The sequence below is a fragment of the Tenrec ecaudatus genome, chromosome 1 (genome assembly GCF_050624435.1).
Source record: "Tenrec ecaudatus isolate mTenEca1 chromosome 1, mTenEca1.hap1, whole genome shotgun sequence".
NCBI classification, from domain to species: domain Eukaryota; kingdom Metazoa; phylum Chordata; class Mammalia; order Afrosoricida; family Tenrecidae; genus Tenrec; species Tenrec ecaudatus.
In genome coordinates, this window is record NC_134530.1 from 55,157,495 (window position 1) to 55,181,988 (window position 24,494).

At 59.5% G+C, this 24,494-nt stretch overlaps 1 protein-coding gene across 4 annotated transcripts in view; it reads right to left on the reverse strand.

Moving 5' to 3' along the window:
- Nucleotides 1-10,191: 10,191 nt before the first annotated feature.
- Nucleotides 10,192-24,494, reverse strand: part of ADGRB2 (adhesion G protein-coupled receptor B2) — a 42,298-nt gene continuing 27,995 nt past the window's right edge. For 2 of the 4 annotated variants that reach the window (XM_075553402.1, XM_075553397.1), the window contains 23 exons: nucleotides 24,309-24,476; nucleotides 24,123-24,224; nucleotides 23,918-24,024; nucleotides 23,011-23,205; nucleotides 22,841-22,909; nucleotides 22,656-22,764; nucleotides 22,099-22,432; nucleotides 21,675-21,780; nucleotides 21,422-21,465; nucleotides 21,086-21,212; nucleotides 20,678-20,781; nucleotides 20,483-20,585; nucleotides 19,682-19,832; nucleotides 19,514-19,583; nucleotides 19,068-19,134; nucleotides 18,805-18,890; nucleotides 16,241-16,412; nucleotides 15,900-15,995; nucleotides 15,533-15,572; nucleotides 14,508-15,130; nucleotides 11,516-11,551; nucleotides 11,189-11,287; nucleotides 10,192-10,676 (listed from right to left, as the gene is read on the reverse strand). In XM_075553402.1, the coding sequence (XP_075409517.1) occupies nucleotides 10,491-10,676; nucleotides 11,189-11,287; nucleotides 11,516-11,551; nucleotides 14,508-15,130; nucleotides 15,533-15,572; nucleotides 15,900-15,995; nucleotides 16,241-16,412; nucleotides 18,805-18,890; nucleotides 19,068-19,134; nucleotides 19,514-19,583; nucleotides 19,682-19,832; nucleotides 20,483-20,585; nucleotides 20,678-20,781; nucleotides 21,086-21,212; nucleotides 21,422-21,465; nucleotides 21,675-21,780; nucleotides 22,099-22,432; nucleotides 22,656-22,764; nucleotides 22,841-22,909; nucleotides 23,011-23,205; nucleotides 23,918-24,024; nucleotides 24,123-24,224; nucleotides 24,309-24,476 (3,194 nt within the window). In that variant the 3' untranslated portion in view covers nucleotides 10,192-10,490. Of the gene's footprint in view, nucleotides 10,677-11,188; nucleotides 11,288-11,515; nucleotides 11,552-14,507; nucleotides 15,131-15,532; nucleotides 15,573-15,899; nucleotides 15,996-16,240; nucleotides 16,413-18,432; nucleotides 18,532-18,804; nucleotides 18,891-19,067; nucleotides 19,135-19,513; nucleotides 19,584-19,681; nucleotides 19,833-20,482; nucleotides 20,586-20,677; nucleotides 20,782-21,085; nucleotides 21,213-21,421; nucleotides 21,466-21,674; nucleotides 21,781-22,098; nucleotides 22,433-22,655; nucleotides 22,765-22,840; nucleotides 22,910-23,010; nucleotides 23,206-23,917; nucleotides 24,025-24,122; nucleotides 24,225-24,308; nucleotides 24,477-24,494 lie in introns of all 4 variants that reach the window. The other 2 variants (XM_075553406.1, XM_075553399.1) reach the window with 2 other exon arrangements.

Consider the following 24,494-nt stretch of genomic DNA (forward strand, 5'->3'; position numbering starts at 1 on the left):
CATGCCCCCTTACACACAGGCACACGTGCAGACAAATCTGCCTAGGGCAGGGTGGAGAGAGCCAGGCTCCAAGCTCTACCTGCTTCCTGGACACCCCCATCCCCTGTTCTGCCCCCCCTCCCCCAAACTAAATGTCCAATGAGTCCCCAGATGCCACACTGGTCCCTTCATTCATTTATCCAACAGTATTAAGTTCCTCTCCCATGCAGGGCAATGGTCTGTGTGCAGGGCCTGGAACACAGCCCCATTCTGCCCTCGGGCGCGCCCGGGCTACTGGGGGAGATGCACCCAACAAGACATGGTGACTTCACTTCAGAGGGTGAGAGAGGGAGCCTCGGGAGGAAATCGGGAAATCAGGGGCTATGATAAAAAAATGGCTCCGAGGGGAGAAAGGGGGGTTAGGAAGGCTTCTGAGGAGCTGGCAACGGACTGTCAATCAAGTGATTGACTCAGCCAGTGTGTCAGCCAACTGAGATAAAGCCTTTCAGGTGGGGAAGGCAGCAAAAGCAAAGGCCCTGGGGCAGGAGAACCCGTGACATCTGTTCAAGGGGCAGATTGGGTGCCATGCAACTGGAGCTCAGGCAGTGAGAGAATGTGGCAGGAGACAGGCTCTGGACGCTGGGTGGGGCCACTGGGCCAGGCCCACCCCTTGGGCCATGAGGACTTTATTCTAAGAGAAGCTTCTGGGAGGTTTGTAGTAGAGGGAACAAAATCTATCCCTCTCCCTGCTCCTCCTCCTTTGAAATATGTCTCCCCCAGCCCAGGACCCAGCATGGGGCCGTGGTCAGACGATGTTTAATGAAGCAATAAACAACCAAGTCAGGTTCTCTGGCCCAAGAGTTGACTGAATGGCGCCGGTGGGTGAGCTGGGCTGGCAAGGAGTCTGAGGGCAGCTCAGGCCCGGGGGTCAGGGGGGGCCAGACTAAGACACTGCACTCCCAAGCCCGTTGGAGCCTGTCCCCAATACATAATTCATAATAGAAACAACACTAATCTATGAAGCATAATCTTTATATGTAGCCTGAAATGAAAACAATTTCTTTGAGGATTTTCTGATTGCAAAACTCCAGATAAGTTTATCGAAGCTGAATGTCTTTCCTGCGTGCATGTGTTTGTGTGTGTGTGTGTGTGTGTGTGTGTGTGTGTGTGCGCGCGCGCGCTGCCCTGTTGCTATCACAGGGAACATTCATTCTGCCCATTGGGCCATCCACTGCTAGGTGTCAGGGCTGGACCAACTGTCCCCTCAGTGAGATGGTTTTAGGAGGGACATACATCAAGGTGTACCAAAGGTGCCTTCTGGGTCTAGGACTGACCATGAGCAGCCCAAGGGTGATAAGAAACAGTAGGATGATGGGCAATTACCCCTGCCCGTTGCTGGCCCTGTGAAAACGACATAGTGGCCCAAGGGCCTCTGAGGTGAAACTAAGGTTCTCCTGCACTGCTCTTGAGTACTGATGCCGACTCAGCCACCCGTCAGGACAGTTGGACTGCCCCTGTGGGTTTCTGAGACTAACTCTTCCTCGGAGTAGAAAGACCTGTCTTTTGCCCTTGGCTGGTGGGTTCATATGTTGGAATCATTTCAAGGTCAGCAGTTTGAAACCAATCTCAGAAACCCACTGGGGCAGTTCGACTTTGTCCTGTAGGGTGGGAGCACGCTTGGGCCCTAAACCCAGCTCCATCTTCAACTTACTGTGTGATCCTGGGCAAGTAAATTACCTCCCTAATGGTGGCTTTAGAGCCCAAGCTTGCCCCCCAAAGCAGGCCCCATTCTCTTCCTGAGGGGGTGGGCAGGTAGGATGGCCACAGACACAGCCCACCTGCCCATATCTGCCCCCACAGAGCTGGCATAGCACTGAGGGGAGGCCTACCCTTTCAGCCTTGTGGGAGGCTCTGCCCTCCCCTGGCCCCCTCCTTTGCTGCCTAGGTGGTCTCTAAGCCTCTAAGCTCACTCCCCCCAGTTCCTCTCTTGGGCCTGGAAATGAGCCCTAATCTCAGGGTCGGCTTGGGGCCTGGAAGCGGTTCCACATCTCCAGGGCAATACAGCAGCGACAGGCTCCTTCTGTCCACTGCTTTTGACTCGCTCAATCCCCACCTCACCTCTGGGTCTGGGCTCCCCAGGGAATGAGACTCCTCACTGGGAGAAGGGTTGAGATTTGCCTCCCCAGGGCTAGGGCTGGGGACCCAGCCTCCTCACAGACCGGTGATTATCAGGGGGAGGGGAAGTGGGGTGGCTCAGGGCAGCACCCCCAGGCAAGCCAATCTTCCCCGCACCAACCCCAGGCTGAGCTCTGCCCCTACTGGGTCCCAGCGCCCATCCCCCACCAGTGGGTAGGAAGTGACAGATGAACCTGAGGAAGTAGAAGTGTGGGGGGGGGGGGTTGATGATCGATGGCATTAACATGGTGCCCAAATTAAATATTGACTTTCGTGGTTGACTCTGGGGAAGCCTGGATTGATGGCTGGGGTTGGGCTGTGCCACGGTAAGGGATGGGGACACACCAGCCCAGAGCAGGCTCAGCAGGGAGCTGGGGCTTATGAGGGGCAGCTCAGCCCTGCTCCTTCCCATTATCATTATCGTTATTGTGTGTCCAGGGAGCACCCCATGGCGTCCAGAGATCCTTCCTGGGTCTCAGAAGCCAGCTTTGTTGATCTCTAACTCCCTCCCACCACTTCAGGAGAGTTCAACTCATGAGCACAGTCAATCTGATATCCATGCCACGAGACCCTGCCCCCACCCACTCCCCCACAGGGGATGGGGGGCTGGTTATTTAGGATCCACCACTGTAGGATCTTGCCGAAGCAAAGAGCAGCAGTCCCTGCCTTCCTGGGAACTTTCCAGCATCCCCACCTTCGGAGGCTGCAGTAGGTCCTGAGCACTCCTCTGCCTTTTTATAGCCCCACTCCAAGAATTGTCCACACTGGCTCCCACTCCCTTCACAGCCCACTCTGACCTGCCCTCCCACTGTGTCGGGACTCCAGCCCACTCCCACCCCCCACCGCCCCCGTGAGCTCCAGTCACTTCTCCAACTGTCTACTCCTGACCTGCTATCTCCCCTTGGCCAATTCAAAGGTATCTAGAGGTTAACACACCCAAGGTCAAATTCACTACCATCTTCCCCAAAGCAGCTCTTCTTCCTGGGCAGGCCTCTCCATGCAGGTGTGCAAGACAAACCCAACTCAGTCTCAGTCCACAGCAAGGGCTGACAATTCTACACACCACCCACACACAGATTCCATCACCCCTCCTAAGGACAGTCTCCTTACTGCTCTCTGCATCAGCAGGCACCAGAGCGCGCGCGCGCACACACACACACACACACACACACAGCAGCTAGAACCACCCTGCGAATGAGGAAATCTGATCACGTCAGGCCTCCACACTCCAAGCACTTCCTTGGCTTTCCACTGGTCTCAGAGGCCCAAACCAGAACCTGGTGCCCTTTGGTCTCTCCCTTCCCTCTGTCCAGCCACACCCATCTTTCCATTTCTGGAACATTCCATGCTCCTCCCCACCCCAAGACCTTTGCAAATACAGCTCCCATTTGTTATTGCCACTGACTTGGCCTAATTCACATCTGCCTTCCCTCAGAGCTGAGGTGAAGTGCCCCTTCCTCCTGCTGCCCCAGCCTGGGGCCAACTGCTTTGTTCTCTCCAGTGTGAACTCGGCATCCATCCACAGGCTTACAGGTGTCAAGCCGGTTTCCTCCACCACTGCACCTCGGTGAGCAGATGCCATGTGGTTTACCGTTTTAGTCTTTGCTCCCAGCACACCTCTTGGCACAGAGTGGATACGTGCAGTGGTTGAATATGCACTCTTGGCCCCAGGGGTAGAGGTGGGGGCAAAAAAGGGATATTAAAGTCCTGACCCTAGTACCCACAATTGTGACTTTTGGGGATACAGGGTATTTGCAGATGTAATCAAGTTTGGAGGTCATGCTGGAGGAAAAAAACAACAACACCAAAGACCTGGCTGCTGAGGCAATTCTGACGCACGGCAACCCTGGAGGACAGGGAAGAACCAGCCCAGAGGGTCTTCAAAGCTGTCATCTTTGGAGAGGAGCCCTGGTGCATACTGGTTATGCCTTGGGGGCAATCCACATGGTCTGCAGTTTGAAACCACCAGCAGCTCTGTGGAAGAAAGACTGGGCTTTCTACCCCCATGAACAGCTGCAATCTCAGAAACCCACAAGGGGGGGGGGCGCTATGAGTCAGCACGGACTCGATGGCAGTGCGTTTGTTTTTTTCTGGTGGCATAGACTTTTAAGCATTGCGATACTAACTGCAAGGTTAACAGTTCAAAACTACCAGCCATGCAGAATTGATGTGATGGCAGTTTGATTTGGGGGGGAAATCTTATGTAAGCCGATTGGAACTGACCTTTCCATTAGCATCAGGGACTTACCCACTTAACCAACACAGCTCCTTTACTGTACTACCATGGGTCCCAAGTCCACGGTCTGGTGTCTCTGTAAGACTTGGATAGGGAGACACAGAAGACACACACAGGAAGGTCTTATGAAGCCACAGGCAGAGACTGGAGTTCTGTTGCCACCAGCCAAGGGAAACAAAGATTTCCAGCAGGACCAAAGCCCTAGAGGAGGCAAGGAAGGATGGAAGGATCCTTCCCTGACTCAGCCTTGATTTCAGATAGCTGGCCTCCCTAGAGGAGGCAAGGAAGGATGGAAGGATCCTTCCCTGACTCAGCCTTGATTTCAGATAGCTGGCCTCCCTTGTCTGAAACGGCCGAGTTTGTGTTACTGCTGTGGCAGCCGAGGAAATGAACACCATTAGAGCCAGTGAATCATTTCCCGCCTGTGAGGGTGATAGTTTATGCCAACTAGACATTCCTGGGTGAAGGTAGGAGGCGGAGGCCTAATCTATCAATCACGTCGTAGCCTGATGATGCCTGCTTGTGGGTGTGGCCTTTTGTATAAAAGAGAGAGACCCAGAGCTGAACTGAGTGTTCTTGCCCCTTCATCTTCTCCTGCATCTGGTTCATCAATATCCTGTTCTGCAGATCCCAGGAGTTATCAGCAGATTGCCGGCCTCGGATTCATTTGGCTGACCTTGGATTCATTTACCTCTGTATCCACCAGTCTGTGGCCCTCTGGCTTCCTGTTTGTCAGCTTCTGCAGCTACACACTGTAGGAGAAGCCTCCAGCTTTCATCTGACCTACTGACTCAAACTGAAGTGAATTTGCTTCTAGAACAGTGTGAGCCAATTCTTCATAAAAATCTTAGTATAGTCATACACATACTAGTGTCAGTGGACTTGCTTCTCTGGCCAATGCAACCTAACAAACTTCCCAAGACCTGTTTCCCTATCTCAGCAAAGATACGCTGCTTCCGCCAGCTACCCGAACCAGACGCCAGGCCATCATGTTCGATGCCACCTAGCCCTCCCCAGTCCCTGCATCCATCCAGTCTATGGATTCTATCTTTGCATGTCTCCAGAAGCTTGTTTCCTCCATGCCTTGCCCACTCGATGTAGGGTCAGGCTTAGAGGAGTGAGCATCATCCGGCTTTCTGCTGCAGCCTCCACAGGGCATTCCACTCCTTGTGCACAGTATTGCTCTTGGGGCAAAGACTTCCTGCGGCACCCAATACCCACAGTATAAAACCCAAACGCCTTGCGCAGGTGTCCAAAGGCCCTTTGCAATCTGGCCCCAACGTCTTTCTCCCACTGGGAGATGTTCTTCCTCCTAAAAGCTCACTGTGGGTAGGTGTGTGTTTGCTTCCAAACTGTGTCTGGTGCAGTTTGGCCCCCACATTCGGCTTCCGCCAGGCCATCTAGCCACCTTCTCAAGGAAGCCTTCCTTCATCGATCTTTGTTCCTTCTGAGAAATCACACTATTTCTGCCTTTCTGTCTGTACCCAACCTCGTACACAGCCGCACTAAGCATGTTGTCTCTAAAATATCAGAGCTGAAAGCAACCTCCAAAGACTTCTAGCTCCACCCTCCCCACACCCCACCCCATTTTAAAACCGAGAGGTCAGTAGAGAAGCGACATCCTCAGGGTCATTCTCCATGGCCCCACCCACTCTGTCCTTGCATGTGCGACTCTGGGCTGACCACAGAAGAGAGGATGCTTCAGCGAGGGGTGGGCTGTACTGCTCCTTCTCGGACAGCGGGCCCTAGTGTCTCCTCAACCCTGGCCACGCACCATGTGTTTTGATGGTCTGAGAGCGTGAGGATGCAGGGGGAGGATCTTCCCGGGACAGGTGGTCTTGCAGGAGTGAAGGGAGGAAAATAAGGATTTCTAGAGTTAGGACCTTCGACGACTGTAGGGCGTCAGGAGCTTCCAGGGTGGCACGAGGAAGCCTGGCGGGAAATGTGTCCAGAGAGAGAGAAGGCAGCTGCTCCTTCCACCGGGCCCTCCCGTAAGCTGCCCAGGACACCTAATTTCCTTTAATTGGTGCCTAATGGAAGCGAATCAAACCCAATTGCACTTTAATGTCTCTGCTGAAGTGCCAGTCATAACCTGCCTCCCTCTCCTGGGCCTGGCTGGGCTGCAGGTGGGGAAGAGAGGGACGCAGGGTGGGGACCCTTCCCCCAGGCTGGCTGGAAGGAGGGCTGACAGAAGCCCACGTCTCCCTTGGGAGCCTGCAGGAAGCTCCAAACTGCCTGCTTCCGCTGGCTCAGGAAACACTTCACTCGGGACCCTCTCCATGCTAACATTGCCAGAGCTTTCCTGCCCCTGTGGCCCTTGAGGTAGCTGGCAAGGCAGGCTCTGCTCTTTCCCCTTTATTTCAGGGGACACAGAATTGACTTGCCCAAGGTCACTTCCTTTTGTGTGCATGGAAACATGCCGTCCAACATGGCGGCCACCAGACTGGGGGTGGGGGTGGGTGGGAAGGTAGCCAGGATGCACTGAGCACCTGCTCAGCCTGTGCCACACACAGCAGAGACCACGACGCTAAGGTGGGGGGTGAGGGGAGTGTAAAACACCTCAGTGGTAATGTTGATATTGATTACATGCTGAAATACCATTTTTGATCTACTGGGTTCAATCTATTATTAAAATGAATTTCACCTGTTGCTTTACTTAAGAAAAAAAGGTCCAGAGGACATTTTAAATGCCATCTGTTTAAATGCCATCTGTAGGGAGCTTTCTGTTTTTACCAGCCATTCCCAGATCAAGGTCTGGTTCCATGAAGGGAGGGGCAACCTGCTGACCCGGGGGCCCACTGCCAAGGGAGGGTAAGGAAAGGCTGCGGCTTGGCTGGGCCCCTTAGGAAGGACTCGCGATGGTGGCAGCTCTTTCAGCACCCTGGACAGCGTCCAAGATGGGCTTCCATTAGGGCTGAGAGATGGCGGTAGCCAGGAAGACCGAGTTGGGAAAGGGGTAGCTACCATCACAAAATGCTCCCCTAAATCAAGGATGCGCTCTGTATCCTGCAAGGAATCCTCCCACTCACCGTGACCCCACAGGACAGAGTCTCCCTGCCCTAAAGGGGTCCCAGAGCTGTATCTTTCTCCCCTGGGGCGGCTGCTGCGTTTCAATCACGGGCCTTCTGGTTCACAGCGGAGCACCTGACCACCGTGCCACCAGGAGGCCTGGCAGCCTGGGAGGTGATTATCAATCCACACCTTCTACCCACATGCTCCGTTGATACCCACTGACGCTGTGGGTCCTGGAGTGCTGACTTGAGCCAGGTGAGCACCAGGTGCGCAAAGGTACGAGCAAGTCTGTGTAATCAGTGTGGCAGGGAAAGTTGGAGTTGAGGACCAACCACTGGGCAGGGGGTGTTCCACAGGACAGCTCAGCTGCATCTGGAAAGCTGGATGGCAAATCGGCCGGGAGGGGGTTCCAGGTGGAGGGAGTGGCATGTACCCAGACATGATCCAAGAGTCAGCAAGGTCCAAATCCCAAACTACTGCCATTGAATCCATTCTGAGCCACGGTAATCCTGCAGGATGGGGAAGAACTGTTTCCTTAGGGTTTGTGAGATCATCAATCTGTATAGGCATGGGCAGCCTCATCTTTCTCCCATGAAGCCGCTAGTGGGTTTGAACCTACAACCTTGCAATGAGCAGCCCCAACTCTAACTCAGGAGGCTCCTAAGCAAGGTGTTGGCATTTGGAAGCGGTCCCACTGTGGCCTTATCCATGAAGGGCTGGGCTGGAGGCTGTGGGCCACAGGCAGGGAGTAAAGGCAGGGCAGTACAGTGAGACGGGAGTCCCGGGATGAAATGACAAACGCACGGTGTCGGCCCCTGTGTGAAGGATACCAGCCCCACGCATGGTGCAGGCCAGGTGGTCAGACAGGGCTGTGTCCTGGTCACACAGCAAGCCAGTGCCTCAGAGCTGCAAGGACAGAGTAGCAAAGAGGAGCCCAGTCCTTCCCTCCCAGCAGGAGCACCCTGTCCCATCGCCCACCCCCTCCCTGTCCCTGACCACAGGGGCAGTTGAAGGCCCTGCTGCCAACTGTGGCTGCTGCTTGAACAGAACCTGCAAGGTGAAGACCACATCCCTCCTCAGAGGTAGATGCAAATCCAGAGACTTAGCAAGTTGGAAAATGCAGAGAGCTCCTGAGACTGCTGCTGGGGGAGGAGCAGGGGCTGCAGAGTGGGGGGGGGCACTGGAGGGTTGGGAGGACAGAGGCAGCATAGAGTCCTGGCTCAGGATTTGGGGGGGGGGGGCGGGAATGCAAGGTCAATGTCAAGGACAGGGGCGCTTTGCTTCAATCAGCCCACCATCCACTTCTTTTGGAGACCTGCCCTCTTCCTGAGGGGGCTACCAACCAATGTCCCCTGCTCTCCCAAGTCCCAGCAGGCCCCTTCCTTTGGTGAGGTCTCAAATTGGAATTCAGGAGTCTTGCTCTCTGGGCGCAAAGTTGAGGCAAGTTGGGGGCAGGGTGTCTGGTGCCCCACCCACATTGAGGGCACCTGCCTGGCAGAATGAGGCTGATATGAGAGTGGCTGGGAGGAGACACTGACCCTGCCTCTCAGCTCTGTGGGCCCACTGTAGCGCAGGCTGAAGCTGGCACTCCTGGTTGAACCAAGGCCCCTCTCCTCAGCTGGCCGCTATCAAGATTCTACCACTCATGCCCACACCAAGGGAGTTTGAGTCACAGCCCCTTCCCATACCTTGTGGTCCTCATCAGTAGGAGGGTGGGCACGATACCTCCCCCCTTGGAGAATCACATGAGGCAGCTGGTGCTGACAAGTGCTGTGGATGTCACACAGCCAAGGGACTGGGGAGCTCCAGGGCAAGGAGCACAGAGCTGAGAGGACTCTGCCGGAGCCCTCGCTGGCTGGGTCCCACAGACAGAGCAGGAGACAGAGGAAAGCTAGGCCTGCAGGGGCTGTGACACTCTGATGGCCCCTACCACCCATCAGGTCCCACCAGCACTGTCCCCTCCCTCTGACAAGTTGACTCTGCCCGCTCCAACTGATTGTCAGCTCTCCAAAGGCTCCCCAGAGTCCTTGGGGAGGGCACGGAGGTCCCCATGGTAAGTAGCAAGGGCAGCAGCGGCAGCAGAGCCCCAGTGCACAGGGCAGGTCGGCTCTGCCACAGGCTGCTGCTCCGCCTCCTCTGCCCGGGGCCCCAGAACCCAGCAAGCATCCATGCACCCACTCAGCAGTGTGTCCCCTGCCTTGGCCTTCGGGCACCAGAACTGCTCCACCCCACACCCACCTTTCCGTGCAGGCCCCAAGGCCTGGTACAGGTGCCAGGAAGGTCAGGTACCAAGGGGCTGCGCTCCGACTTCCAATACCGGTCCCAAAAGGAAGAGGGTGAGAGAAAGGACAGAGGCCAGCAGGTACCAAGGCCAGGTTTCTCTCCCTGCTCTGGCCAGGCGGCCTGGGCAGGTCAGGGGCTGTGTGTGTGGGGGGGGGGAGGGGCTCCTGGACAAGAGGCTGTATGCCCAGTAACAACAGTCCAAAGGGACAGTGCATACTGGGTGCCAGCCCACACACTGTCTTAGTTCCAGGCCAGGCAGCCTGCAGCCACTAGGGAAGGCAGGCCGGCTGCAAAGGACCTGTCCCACCTGCCCAGTCTGCTCTCCCAGACCCTCCCTGCCTCCCCAGGGAGATGGGCAGACAGGGTCGGAGCCCAGCTCTCCCCCTCCCAGTCAGAGCCGGCTCAGTCACATGGTCCGAGGAAACTAGGTGAGGGCCAATGCCAAGGGCACGGAGGGCCAACATAGGAGTCCCAGGGCCCGGGAAGCAAGCAGCTCAGCCACAAAATCCAGAGACTGAAGTTTATTCCCAACAAAGGTCCCTCCCCCCTCCCCAGCCCGGGAAGGGACAAACAGGCTGGGCGAAGACGGGGCTCCAGTGGCTGAGGGCCTTTGAGATACAGGGGGGCGGGGTCTGGCCCCAGGCCACACTGCACGTGGCACCCCCAGCCCAGCCGAGTCCACGGCGCCTCCCTGCCCAGCCCTCGGGAGAGGGGAGGGGGCGCTGGCTCCTGGGCTGTTCCAAAGTGGCGTGTGAAAATAGAGAGATATATATATTTATACGCAGCGGGCAGTCCATCTCGGCACTCACACCTCTGTCTGGAAGTCACCTTCCGGTGGATCAGTGGCCTCCCAGGCTGCTGCCCGGTGCAGGGCCAGCCGCTCCCGGGGCTTGGCAGGCAGCGAGCCCAGGGTCATAGACTTGAAGGTGCTCCAGCCCTGGTGATGCCGCTGCTGGGACGGGCCAGGACGCTCCCCTGGGCTGGGCTTCTCCTGTTCGGGAAGGGCCAATACCCACTCACCCATCATGCAGAGGGACAGACTGAGGCGGCCCAGCAGGGAGGCCCTGAGCAGCACAGACAGTTGAGCAGAAGACGGGCCTGGCGACCTGCTTTCAGAGGGCACAGCCTTGAAAATCCTTCCCGTGGTTCTACTCTGCACACGGGGCCGCCCGGATGGCAATTAATGGAGACAGTGCCAGCAGGGGCCAGCTCTCCATCTGCCAGCCCACCTCACCCCTCACCGCATGTTTACCTATGGTAGCCTTCCACACCACCCAATCCCCAGGACAGCATTCACCCTGAGGGACTGCTCCTGGGGAGGCGGGATGGGGCTGGCCTGGTAAGGAAGAGTGAGAGGGGGGCGAGGAACAAGAGCTTCAAGAGCCCAGTCTGGGAACTCACACTGGACATGGCCCGTCCGAGGACACTGTTCACTGCTATGCCCTCTACCATGGGTCCTGAGTCAGGCTCGTGTGCCAAGTGGGCGGGCCGGGGAGCCCTCACCTTGGCCGTAGACTGGCTGCGGTAGCGGTCGAACGTGTGGAACTTCTGGTTGAGCTCATGGTAGAGTTCCGAGTGCCGTTTCCGGGTATGCATCACCTTCTGGATCCACAGGGTGTCAGAGAAGGTCCCTCCTCTCCTCCCCAGTCCCACCCAGGTCAAAGGGCAGAGCCTAGGAGCTCCCCTCTTTTCACCCCAGGGCCATGGCTGAGGCAGAAAGATTCCACACAGGATTGGGATCCCAGGGTCAGGTTCTGCAAGGGGACCTGCACCCCTTTAAGGGGTGTTGGTCCAGCCCTTCAGGGACAGACACACGCACACAGCACTTACTTCAAAGTCCAGGTCCGAGTAACGCAACTTCTTTCTCTGGGAAGGAGCAGGAGGCAGCAGGAAGAAGGAAACAGTGTCTCACCCAGTGCAAGATCGGTACAGCCAGGAAGCCTGGCTCCCAGCACTCTGCCCACTGCTGATCTCCCACCCAGGCCCAGCCAACGGCCTTACAAGGCACAGTCCTTGGGGTTGTGCCACAGGGGGCAAGGCACGCTGTCCCGGTCAGGGCTCAGACACTGGCCTACTCTCCCACTGCTGCGATGCACATAGGCAGACACTCACAGGGAGCAGGCACGCATAGGCACAGCTGCACACGCATATACACACATACCGGAAGCTGCCCGCAGATACTCACAGGAAGCAGGTACACATGCAAGCACACGCACACACCCACACAGGCACATACAAATGCACACACAGGCATGCACACACATACACACATGCTGGAAGCTGCCAGCAGACACAGGGAGCAGGCATGCACAGGCATGCACTTGCATGCAAACACATACATGCACACACATGTACATACAGGCATGAATGCACACACACAGGCATGCACACACACAAGCATGCACGCATATACACGTATGCCAGCAGCTGCCAGCAGACACAGGGAGCAGGCATGCACACAGCACAGACTACAAACACACACACAAGCACACACACACGGCTTGGACATACATGTGCACATGAGCCAGAAACTACTGTACAGACGGCCAGGGCAGCCACGAGGGCCTGGAGTAGTCACTCATTCCAGTGCACTGGGTGCCACCCTCCTGCCCCCTCACCACAGTCTGTCAGCCACTGGGACCCCTTCTCCTCACCCCACCTTGTCCCTTTTCCTACCAAACCAGGCCCTGTCACCCCAGTCTCCCCTTCTCCCACTCCCCGCAAGGCACCGGTGCTGCCTGAGGACAGAGTCTCAGAGTTCTTGGCACCAAGAGGGAACACATGAGACCTAGGCCCACTGAGGCCTGGGCGGGAAAGGGGCTTCTCCCCTATCCCTTAGAAGCCAAAGACCCCTCACCCCCAGGCACTGTCACTGCCATGACGGCCCATGCTGGCTGCACTGAAATGTTCCCCTGCCCCTCCTCAGTCTCTTTCTGGAAGCCCCAGAACTGCTCCCCCGCCCCCCCCCACAGCTCACACCCCCCTGAATGAAACTGAAATCTCCCACTCCTGTTCCAATGCCATTGCCCACATCAGAATTCTAGACATTGCCCCTGACCCCTCGGAATGTGACCACAGTGGCTGCCACCTCCCCGAGATGTGCTCATGCAGGCCCCCCACTCCCAGCCTGAGCTGGCAGGTGCGGGTGGAGCAGGACCTGCCGCCGTGCTGTGCACGCCCCTCCCACCGCCACTCTGTCCCGGTTACGCCTGCCCGTTTCTGCCATCTGTGGCAGGAGCAGCACCGAATGTTCAAGATGCACTCAGGGAGAAATGAGCTGCTAACTTCATCTTCGTTGCACGGAGGATAGGATATGCTCCTGCCCCGCCCCCCGCCTTACCCACAGCCGCTCAGCCTTGCACTAGAGTTCCACAACGGCCAGGAGCAGGCCACTGCTGCCTGCTTGCTCCCACCACATCAGTGGGGGAACTGAGGAGGCCAGAGGGAAGGGTGTCCACAGAGAACACACACCGGGGCCCAGAGGGGCCTGTGGCTTCTCAGGAGGAGACGCTCTATCACACTGGCCTGTGGGCAGTGCCACGCTGATTGCCGGCAAACCGAGCGCAGACATTTCCAATTATCTAGCATTTCTGCCTGCTCCACGCAGAGCCCGATGCTCGCTCTCTCCCAATTAACCCAGCTCTACAAAGGAAGCTACTATGGTGCCTCCACTTTACAAACGAGGAAGGCTGGGCTCCAGGGCTCCTGACTGGTTCAGACCAGTCTGACCTACCCTATCCCACAGCCCCAGCAATGTGCTTATTCACCCCAGAGAGACAGTACTGGAATCTGCATTTTGACAAGATCCCCTGGAGGACTGGAATAGACTCCCCAGGTTGAAACGTAGATTCAAACCGGGTCCATCTGGGTGGAAAGGAAGGCGCTCTGGTGATGACAGATAACACAGGTTAAGCATCGAGCTGTTAATGAAAGGTCGGAGGTTTGAACCCACCCACTGCTCCGCAGGAGAAAGATGAGGCTGTCTGCTTCCGGGAAGGTTTACAACCTCTGAATCAGTATGGGGCTGTTCTGCCCTATCGGGTCACTGGGGTCAGTGGCAACTCTTTAGCAGTAGGTATGGTGTGGTTTGGGGCTGAGGTGGGAAAGGCAAATTCTCAGCAGGTGGAGGCTGAGGGATTCGACTGCACTGGATCAGTCTGGAGCCCTGGAGGAAACTGAAGCTCAGATGAAAACCTATGCTCCAGATGCCTCTGCCACCCAGATCCCAGGTGTGAACTCAGCCCCTCCGGGCCTTGGTGGCCCAGGCTCTGACCCCACGTGCGCTGCCCCTGTCTGAGCCGTAGTCTTTTTAAAGAGATCTCGTTCTAGCCTGCCACCCCAGTGGAGGCCCCAAAGCCAGAGGGGGCAATTCATGAAGGGCCCTCCCCACATATGTACACGCGGGCAGTCCAAGCCTACTCAGGGAATTCGAGAAGCTGGGGTTTGCTGGGCGCGGCCAAGGCAGCAGCTCGCTGAGAGGTCTTCAGAAGAGCCTGCGGCCATGCAGCCACTGTATGACCGAGAAGAGCGGCAGGCTCTTCTTGCTGCCCTCTGTATGGAAACGGATGGCCAGGCCTTCCTTCCAGGAGGCTGTTGGTGAGTTCCAACTGCCCCCCTTCGGGTTCATAGGTGAGCACAATCCGCCTGCCACACCGCAACCATGAGAGCTCTATGGAACAGTTCTACCGAGCACACGCGGGATTACCGTGAGTTCAAACTGACTGGATGGAAAGAGCAGCGGCGGCAGCACACCCAGACACACAGCAGACACACTCCCGAGCGCTCCAGACAAGCTTGCCGGCTGCCCCTGCCCGGCACTCACCTCCAGGGAGCCCAGCTTCAGGGTGGAGCCGGGCACGGTACGGGGCATGGTCCGGCTGCGCTCCGCGGGCTCCGGCACTTGGCGGGGGCTGGGTGTCGGCGGGGGCGGTTGGAAGGTCATCCCGTAGGGGTTCTGCAGAGACCCATAGGCAGGGCCCAGGCCCAGGCCAGAGTGGTCCACGGACAGGAAGCTGGGGTAACCTTCAGTGTGGGCCAGCGCCTTGGCAGCCCTCCGAGGGGTGCCCTCAGGCCGGGCCCGGGGAGCCTCCTCCCCAGCCCCAGCCCCTCCACCACCAGGCTGCAGGCTCAAAGTCCGCCGGGGCAGCACCATGTAGTCCCCCTCGGAGCCTGCCTCGGATGGCCGCAGCCATGTGAGGTCCAGCTGCCGCAGGCCGCCCTCCCCACACATGTACACAGGGTTGGCCTCCCGGGGGGGCGGCGGCTCCCCCAGCCCTGGTGAGGAGGCCATGGGCATCAGTATGTTCCCGGGCAGTGGTGAGAAGCTGAGGCCACCCTCAGGGCCCATGAGGCAAGACTTGGGCTCCTCGTCCTCATCCAGGGACAAGCGGGACAGTGTGCCTGTGATGGTGGACGGATTGCAAGTGTTGACTTCCTTGAACAGAACTGGGGACAGAAGTCAGGGGAAGGGGTGAGTCCTGGGAAAGAGGGGGCCCCAGGTGCCAGGCTGGCCCCACTCGGACAAGGTGGGAGCTTCTGGGGAGGTTGTGGGTGCTGGTCCTCAAAGGGTGGTCAATCCTTACTCACTCCCACACCAATGGCAAAGAGAACAGACCTGATTGGGGCCCACAGACAGGCAAGGCCAAAACTAGAACTCAGGACCAGCTGCTACACTGCTATGCAGGGCCTGACCTCTAAACCCACTGAACCCACTGCCCCAAGGAGCCTGTTGCCCTCACTACCCCTGAAACCTGAGGTGCTGACTCTGAGGACTTCCCATGGTGGGGATCGGAGCACCCCTTCTGGACTGCTTCTAGGACCCTCCTGCACTTGACTGCCCAGACTCACCTGTCTGACAAGCCAGGTCCACATCCTTTTCAAAGTCTGACTGTGGGCAGAGAGAGCAGTGGGCAGGGCCCAATAGGTCAAGGAGGGAGGGCTCACCCCACCCAACCCACTCTGCTCAGCAGGCTTGCTACCAGGGCTGCCCATGGAATCTACTCGACAGAACCCAGAGGGCCCCGGGCAGGACCTTCCTCCAGCCCCAGCTTCTCCAGCGGAGACACTGAGGCTGGGAGAGGGAAGGGCTTGGCCAACCTCACCCAGTTGTCAGGGGCCGAGCCTGAGTGCAGCCTGGTCTCTGTGCCCTCCCTGCTGTGGGTGGCAGGGGAGTGGCCTGGGGCAGGGGCATGGCAGCCCAGGCCCAGTCACTCACCAAGATCTGCAGCTGCCCATTCTTGCACGAGTCAGGGGAGTCCTCGCTCTCCTCGGCCCGGCACACGCCCATCTGGCACTTGACCACATCCTGGACCTGGGAACAGAGGTGCCTGCTGGCTCTGAAGGCCCATCCTGGTGGTGCGTGGACCAGCAGAGAGGAGTCGTCCCAGGACACCAGGAGGCCAAGGGTGAGTCTGGGGTGCACCAGCAGGGCCAGGGGCTCTTGGAGCTCCCCCGCCAGGCTCCCTGGAGATCTGGTCCTGGATGTGACCTGCTGGAGTCTCCCTCCCTCCCTCCATCTGAGGTCAGCCTGGGGGTGGGGGGGTGGGGGCAGCCCACCTCTCGACGCAGGAAGCAATGCACAGCAGTGATGACAAAGCCCTGCGCGGAGTTGAAGACGGCAAAAAGGGCCTGGAAGAGGACGGAGCGGCGGTCCGTCATGGCCAGGACAGCGGACATCCATGTGAGTGCCAGCAGCGGCAACACCACACAGGAGCTCCAGAGGGAGGCCCTGGGGGAGGGAAGGGGAAGGGGGCACACAGAAGAGGTTCCCTCAGGGTGACACAGCAAGCGACAGAGTCACCTGGGCCTGGATCTCCACCCAGCTCAGGGCCCTTGCACTGACCCAGACCGGCAGAGCCCCAGGTGCCAGGACCTGAGCAGGCCCCCCAGCAACGAGGAGTGGAAGAGCTTAGAGACAGACAGAGGTGAGGAGGAGACACTTCAGGCCAGAGCGGGGGCCAGCGGAAGTGGGAGAGGCAGACACAGGAGAATCTCAGGGAGGCTGTGTGAGAGCCCGAGGCAGCATCAGCATGGGGGGTGGGGGAGATAGAAGTGGACAAGGTGGGTGGGGACAGCGGGAGGGGAGAGGAGGCAGAGAGATGCAGGCACTACTAGGAGAGGAGAGAGCGTGTGTACCAGGATCACCAGGGAAACTTTTCAAAATGCACAGGCCTGGGCTGCCTCCCCAGGGGCTGGCAGGAGAGGAGAGGATGGGGAGACGGGGAGAAGCCACAGACACAGTGAGACAGACGGAGAGATTACACAGGCAGGGCACGCGGAGGCCTGACGGCACACTTGTTTGGGAAGAAGGTGGGCCGGAGCCCGACCAATGAAGCAGACTCTCCGCCCTGCCCCCTCAGTTCCGTGGGGCGGTTGACGCCAGACAGGGAAGAGGTGCCAGCCCCTCCCCGCTCCCAGGGGCAGCTCCTAGGACTGGGTAGGGAGAACACAGCTGGGACAGGGGGTGAAGGGAGGGGCAGGGCCTGATCCCAATGTCCAGCCTCCTTGTCAGGGGAAGGAAGGAGGAAAAGGCAGATGGGCCCTACTCCCCACCTGCCACCACCCACCTGGGCACAGAGGGGCATCCCTGCCCAGCCCACTCTGCCTCCTAAACACCCATCAGGTCCCCAGTGGGCCCGGCAGGCCAGCTCCAGGCAGAGCAGAGGGTGATCATGGGAGGCCACGGCAAAGAGCCGGGCAGGGGGCCAAGGCCTGCCCCAGGGAGAGCTGCTCTGCCTGGCTGGGGCAGCCCAAGGGTCTCCGCAGCCCCTGGGGGCTGAGCCAAGACCACCAGGAGGTCTAATCACAGTAATAAGATCTGCTATGATTAAGCACTGACTCTTGGTCTGGCCCCACAGAATACTTTACATACATCATTTCAAATGTATTTAATCAAAACAGCTCCAACACACAGGCATGGGGGTTATTAGCTCCATTCACAGCTGAGACGACGGGATCGGGCCCAGCAGCAGGGCTGGGATGCAAACTCAGCCAGGCCAACTACAAAGCCCAGGCCCCTAAGGCCAGCTGGGACAGACTGGGCCAGGGAGGTGGATGGCAGTGCCAGGCACAGGGCGCTGGTCCCCGAGGGACTTCTCGCTCCATGGAGCTAGTACCTCCAGGGGCTCGACGTGCTCCCCAGGTGCAGACACCTCAGCCAGGGAGGTTTCCATGTGTGAGACCCTGGTGGGTCCCTTCTCCTCTTGCAAGGGGACCTTTAAGAATCTCAGCTGGGGGATTGGGGGCGGAATGGGGGAGTGGCAGTGAAATCATTCTCTGCCCCTGTGACTCTGTCTCCAATTAATTGTGCAATTCAATGGCTCTGAAACTCTCAGCCTCAGACTTGATGACAGATGATAAGACCCAATGATTCACTCATCTGAACATTCACTGCTTCTGATTGTCTTATTCTAAGATTCTATCACTAAGGCTAAGGTCCCATGGCTCCAACACTCAAGAGCCTAAGATTCTGTGGGCCTCTGTAGGGTGAAGGGTGAGGAAGAAGAGTCTAGGATGTGCCTGGGTGGAGCAAGGGGGCGGGCGGGGACAGGGCAGGCACAGGAACCCAGCATCCCCAGCGACCCCACAAGGTAGGTCAAGCCTTTAAGTCTAAGAGCGTGTGGCAGCTGTCAAAGTAAGGCCAAGATTTCTGGGTACCGGGTTGGCATCCCGCCTCCCCCACTGCAGGCACTGCCCCCCACTCCTCTGCCCACTCCACCCCCAACCGCCCCCCGGGGGGCACGACTAACATGGCGTTCCTGGCCGAGGCTGAGCTGAGCAGGGGGCTGGGGACCGCTCCACACGCTGAGCAGGGAAGGAGCAGGCTGGCCCAGGGGCACCGCTCCGACCTCGGGGGGTGAGGCACAGACAGGAGAAGGGAAAACATGGGAAGCCAGGAGGGGACAGGGGCAGAAGGTGCCCCAGTCAGGTGGGAGGGGAGGGCAGATGAGAGAGAGAGAGCTGAGTTAGGGGACGGGGGAGCAGCAGCTGAGCACTCTGGGTGCCCTCGGCCTGCGCCCAGGGGCCCCGATGTTGGGAGCCCCAGTCAGTAGGCCTCCTCCAGCCGTGATCTCTGAGAGCCCACAGTCCGTGCCCCCGGCCCCGGGCCAAGGGCTTCTTACCCAGCCCTCTGCTTCTTGGATTTGTCGGAGATGCCGTCCCGAGCCATGAGTTTGTTGAAGACGATGATCCCAATGAGCATGTTCACCTAGGATGCCGTGCATGGGAAGGGGCCGGGGGTGGGTGGAGGGGAGACAGGGTCACCAGGTGCCCTCTGGGCAAGGAGACCCCAGAGCAGGGATCTGGGATGCAAGGAGGTGGCAGAAGAAGAAACAGGCTGAGTCCCGGGGCCACATCCCTCCCGGAACACTGACTGGGTACATACCAGGACAATGACAGCTGCAGGACCCACAAAAGCATAGAGCAGGCCGCCCTCCAAGGAGAGCCAGCAGCTGGAGGGGGGGGATAACTGTCAGATGCTTAGTAGGCTCCCTCCTCAATCTCAAATCCACTCTCTACCCCCACCCCAGCAACATCCCCCTGTCCCTACGGGGCCACACCTCCATCACCTATGGGGGCCAGAACCCCCAGGTTAGGAGGAGCCACCGAGCCTCAGTTCCTCCCCCCCCCCAACAGAGGCCAAGAACAGCATAGGCCCAACCCCAGAGATGACTGTGGGGATGGACAAGGCCAAGCCCCAAGTTAGGCGTTTCTTAAAAGAGGTTCCACTGTGCATCCATTTATAGACGGGGACACTGAGGCTGGGGGGAGGGGATCTGCCCTAAGTCTCCCAGCAGGCAGGGCCCCAGCCCAGCATGGGCACCCACGTACTAGCTGGCTGTGCCGTATCCTTTGGTGCGGGTAAAGCCAACAGACACAGCCACCACCAGGGCAGGCAGACCTGGGGAAGCAGGAGGAGCCCAAGTGAGTGACCCCCGTCCTTCCAGGCCAGCCCAGCCCAGCAGCCCCTTGCCAGAGCCCCCGCGCCACTCGGCTCACCCCAGCCCAGGCAGAGGAAGCGCTTGCGCACGAGGCGGGTACGCATCCGGCCGATGACAGCCAGGTAGGACTGCCAGGCCTCGGTGAGCACCCAGCAGAAGGAGGAGAGGAAGAAGAAGTGCAGGAAGGCAGCCGTCATGGTGCACACACCCTGGAGAGGGCCAGAGGGAGGGCAGGGGCCTGAGCAGCGCTCAGGGTGGCCTGGAGGCACTAGGCTTCTCCCCACACCTGCCCATTTGAGGCCCCCCACCCCCCACAGAGCCCTGCCAGGTGTCCCCGCCTTCCAGCACCCACACACAGCACGACACGAGCTGGTGACTTGCACGAGGCACTCAGCATCCGGGGAGGTGGCAGGCAGGCTGCCTACACCCAAAGGAGGCTTGCAGGGAGGGGGGCAGACAGAGGCCCAGGCCGAGCACTCACCAGGCTGGCACTGTGCAGGGGCGGCCTGGGGGCAGAGGGAATGGCCAGCACAGGCCCTCCACACAAAGGTGGCCAAAGGGGCCACTCACCTGACTCCCATGCATCAGACACGAGGCCACCCAAGTTCCGAAAATACTACTCAGTCATGCCCCACCACGCCCTCCAACACCCCAGCCCGCCCCGGCCGCACCCCACCCCACCCTATCCCGGCCACACACACACAGAGGCTCAGCACACATCCAGATCCACAGCTGTGGAGGCCTTCTTAGAATATGCACACACCCTCACCCCGAGACACACATCCACCGAGCTTAGCTGCCCTGGGACCCTCGGGCCTCCCCACCTCTGCGCCCAGTGCCCCCAGCAGCCTGCACCTGCCTTGCTTAGCACCCGGGACTGGCCCACCAGGATGAGGATGTTGGATGCCAGGATCGACAGGCAGAAGTTCAGCAAAATAATGGAGCGCTCGGACTTGATGAACCTGGAGGGCACAGCGGGCATGGGCAGGGGGCTGGCTGTCCCAGCCAACCGAGGGGGCTGCCCTCCCTGGCCCCTGCCCAGCCCCGGGCCTACCTCCAGAAGGCAGCGTAGATGGCAAGCAGGGTGAGCAGTGCCATGCAGGACACGGCGCAGCCGATCACCAGGGGCACTGAGGGGGAGCCCGCCAGCTCCAGGGTCTGGGGGAAGGGACAGATGCTCAGAGGCATTGCTGGCAGAGAGGTGCTGGCCATGCCCCCCACACCCTGGCACTCACTGCTGTCCTGACATGGGCAGAGCAGCCCTGGCCCTACACGCACAACCACCACAGGGAGCCACACACAATCAGCTGTGTCCACATGCGCTCACCCACCGGCCACACATCACCATCTGGGGCACAGTTCCCACACCCAGTGTCTCTGCACAGATGCCCATTCTAGGGCACCCGCCTCACTGCCCGACCCCAGACAGCTGACAAGTGCCACGCAGGCCGGCTTTACTCACCAGATCCTTGGGTGGCTGGGCCAGCACAGCAAAGGTGGACAGGTGCTGGCACTGGCAGCGGGTATGAGCTGCCTGGGTCTCCAGGGTCTGGCAGTTCTCTGTGTCCCAGTCCCCGGAGCTAGCATCTCTTGGGTGGAGGAACAGCCCAAGTGAGCTGCAGTCCGGGTCCACAGCCCTGCCCACAGGGCTGACCGCTGCCCAAGAACTGGTGAAACCCAGGGCAGAGCCACACACCAGAGCCAGGTAGGGAAGGGGGAGCCCAGAATATGCCCCAGTCCCTCACACCAAGGCCAGCTCCGAGGAGCCCCTTCCCACTGAGGTGCCCCCCAAACTCACGCTCTGGAGTAGTCCCAGCTGGCACAGTGGGGGTCCGTGGTGCCCTGGGGAACAGAAAGGCCAGTGTGGGCAGGGGGTCCCCACCTGACCCCTGCTATGGGGCAGACCCTCCCAGGGCAGATCCAACTCGGTACCAGCAGCAAACCACACCCCGCTATCCACCTCCAGCTGCTGCTCACTGTGTAGAGCTCACTGTGACCCCCACACACACACACCCTGGCTGCTACACTGCGGTCCCCCCTGAGCCACTTACGTTGATGATGTAGGAGAGCTCCACTGTGATGAGGGGCTCCTCTGGGGGCTGCGTGGGGGGCCTCACCGTCACTGTCATCACCCGGGACGTGACGGCCAGCGGGGGCCTGGGCCGGGGCAGATACTAAGGTCAGCTCCTGCCAGCAGTTGTGCCCAGACCCAGTTGGGAGCCCTGAAGGTGCCCCCAATGGGGGTGGGGCTGGGCCCAGGGCAGGCCCAGAGCTCAACGCACCTGACCCCAAGCCCCAGCAAAGCTGGAGGGGGAGCTATAAAAACCACCTTTGTACAGAGCTGGCGCAGGGCCCGAGGGAACACAAAAGCTGTCGTCTCTCTGTGGCCAGCACAGACTCAGTCCTCCCAGCTCTGCCCGGGCCCTTCTGGGACCCACTACACCCCACCCCACCCGACCCCAGGCCGGGACTCACCTGGGGGGTGGCAGGATGAGGCCAAGGGTGCGGTACAGCACAGCACCAATCACAAAGTAGGACGACTCATCAGGGTCAGCCGGGAGGAGGCGCTGGTGGGAGTGGCCGGGGCCCGGGGGCACTGTGCCTGGGCCCCGCACCCGGCTGGGGCTGCTCGAGGTCCCAGGGGTGGCGGACTTCCCAGGGGCAGGGGCTGAGAGGCTGAGCACCTCCTTGGGCAAGAAGAGGCGGTCTTCAGAATGCCGTACCCAGTCCTTCATGCCCCTGCGGCCCCGCATGGGGAAGGTGATGTCGCTGGACACAGCCGAGATGGGCTCTCGCTGAATGCTGATCACTGCAGTCCAGACCCATCGGAGGGGGCGGGGACACACACAGAGCAGGTTCAGACGGGGTGCGGGGCGTAGTGTACAGGGAGAAACAGCATGGATGGAGGAGAGGAAGATACAAACCAGGGTTACATAAATGGGGGAACGCCTGAGGCTGGAGGAGGAGCAGTGAGCTTCAGACCAACCATCCCTGCTTCCCGGCACACAGGCTCCCACCCCACTGCCACGCACCCAGGTTGTCCGTGACAATGAGCGAGCTCTGAAAGGCCTTGAGGGCATCGCCCACCAGGTGAATGAAGTCCTCCACAACACGGAGCAGGTGCACAGAGCCAGGGGACACCTGGGGGCAGAATGTATGGGTCAAGGGCCAAGGTGGGCGCGGGTCGGGGGAGAAGCCTAGATGCCCAGCCCCTCACCTGCTGGGCATCATCCCACTTGTCCTTGTTCTCTGCGTCCACCATGAAGCTCACCACCTGGAAGAAGCGCTAGCGAGAGAGCAGGGAGTGTAGCGGAGCAGTAGACCCAGGGGAAGGGGGCTTCCCTGCCACCACCATGCTTTCCCCCACCCTCCCTCCCAGAGTGGCACCTGCACGTCGTCGGCCGAGGGAACGTAAGTGGCTCTCTTGAAGGTGTCGGTGACGTTCCTCAGGATGTCCACGGAGAAGAGCAGGTCCCCGCTGTAGTAGGTACGCCGGGCCAGCAGCTCCTGCAGACTGCGCACCACCTGTGACATGCCCTCGCCCGCCAGCATACGCTGCCCCTTGGCTAGGTGCTCCCGGAGCTGCAGCGACAGCGGGAGGGTCAGGAGCCAGGACCGGCCTGGCCCTCTTCTCCCCAGCCCAGCCCACCCATTAGCTGCGTCTGGAGGGGAAGTGGTCGTGAGAGAGGCTCAAGGAGCTCACAGGGATACCAAGGCCAAGAAAGTGGACCAGTGAGAGAGAATCCCAGCAGACACTTACACAGATGAAATCCGCAGACTGAGAGGAAGGAGGGGCTCAGATGTGCATTTCAGACACCATGGGAGCGGGGACTCACCACCCTGGAGTGACCACGCGCGCGCGCGCGCACACACACACACACACACACACACACACACAAAGTCCCAACGCAAGTGCATAATGAATCTCCGATCACAACGGGGTAAACAGGTACCCAAGGACCACTTTCACTGACACCACTCTTGCCCTGGCTCTGGGAAGGGCACCGGGGACCCTGAAATTAATTCTCCTCTGTCCCTTCCTTCCAACAGCTTGCAGTCTGGCGGAGGACACAGGCACCCAGATGCACTCATAACACCTAGTGATTGAGAAGCTTGGGGCACGCAGGCGGGCACCAAGGAGGAGGGCAGGCACTCGAAAGCTGGACCTTGAGGTAGGAGAAGGCATTTGCCAGACAAGGAGAGGCACAGCCAGGCAGAAGTGAGCACCACATGTGCCAAGATACCCGGAAATGGGAGAGACTCAAGCCCCCGCGCCCCCCAGCAGGCCACTCACAGACAAGTACAGGTAGCGGTACTCATGGGAGATGCAGCGGGCGAAGCTGGGCAGCCCCCAGTATGCCACACCCTGGGCGCTGAGGAGGCAGCGGCGGCTGGCAGACCCTGCAGCAGGGAGAATAGAGAGCAGGGTGTGGGTCTGGCCTCAGGCCCACCAAAGCCAGAGTGGCGATGCAGGGGAGGCAAGCTGCGGCCGCCCTCACCAGAAGCATTCGGGGGACACTTGTTGTAGATGATATCGCCAGCAGCTGCCTTCTTCCACGTCATCAGCATCACATACTCGTCTCGGCACATCTCGTGGAAGGCTGTGAGGGCAGAGGGAGGGGCTGAGCAGGGCAGGCTGTAGGGGAGGCCCGATCACCCCACCCCAGGGCCGTGCCGAGAACTACCTGGGCACCTCTTCTCGCTGCAGGGCTTCACCTCCTCACTGGTGCCCTCGCAAGGGTAGCCCTGCGCGCCCGAGGCCTGGCACATGCGGAAGCGGCGCTGCCAGCCCGTGTCGCATGTCTTCGAGCACAGGCTCCACGCATTCCACGGCCCCCACTTGCCATCCGCAGCTGTGGGAGAGGGAGCGT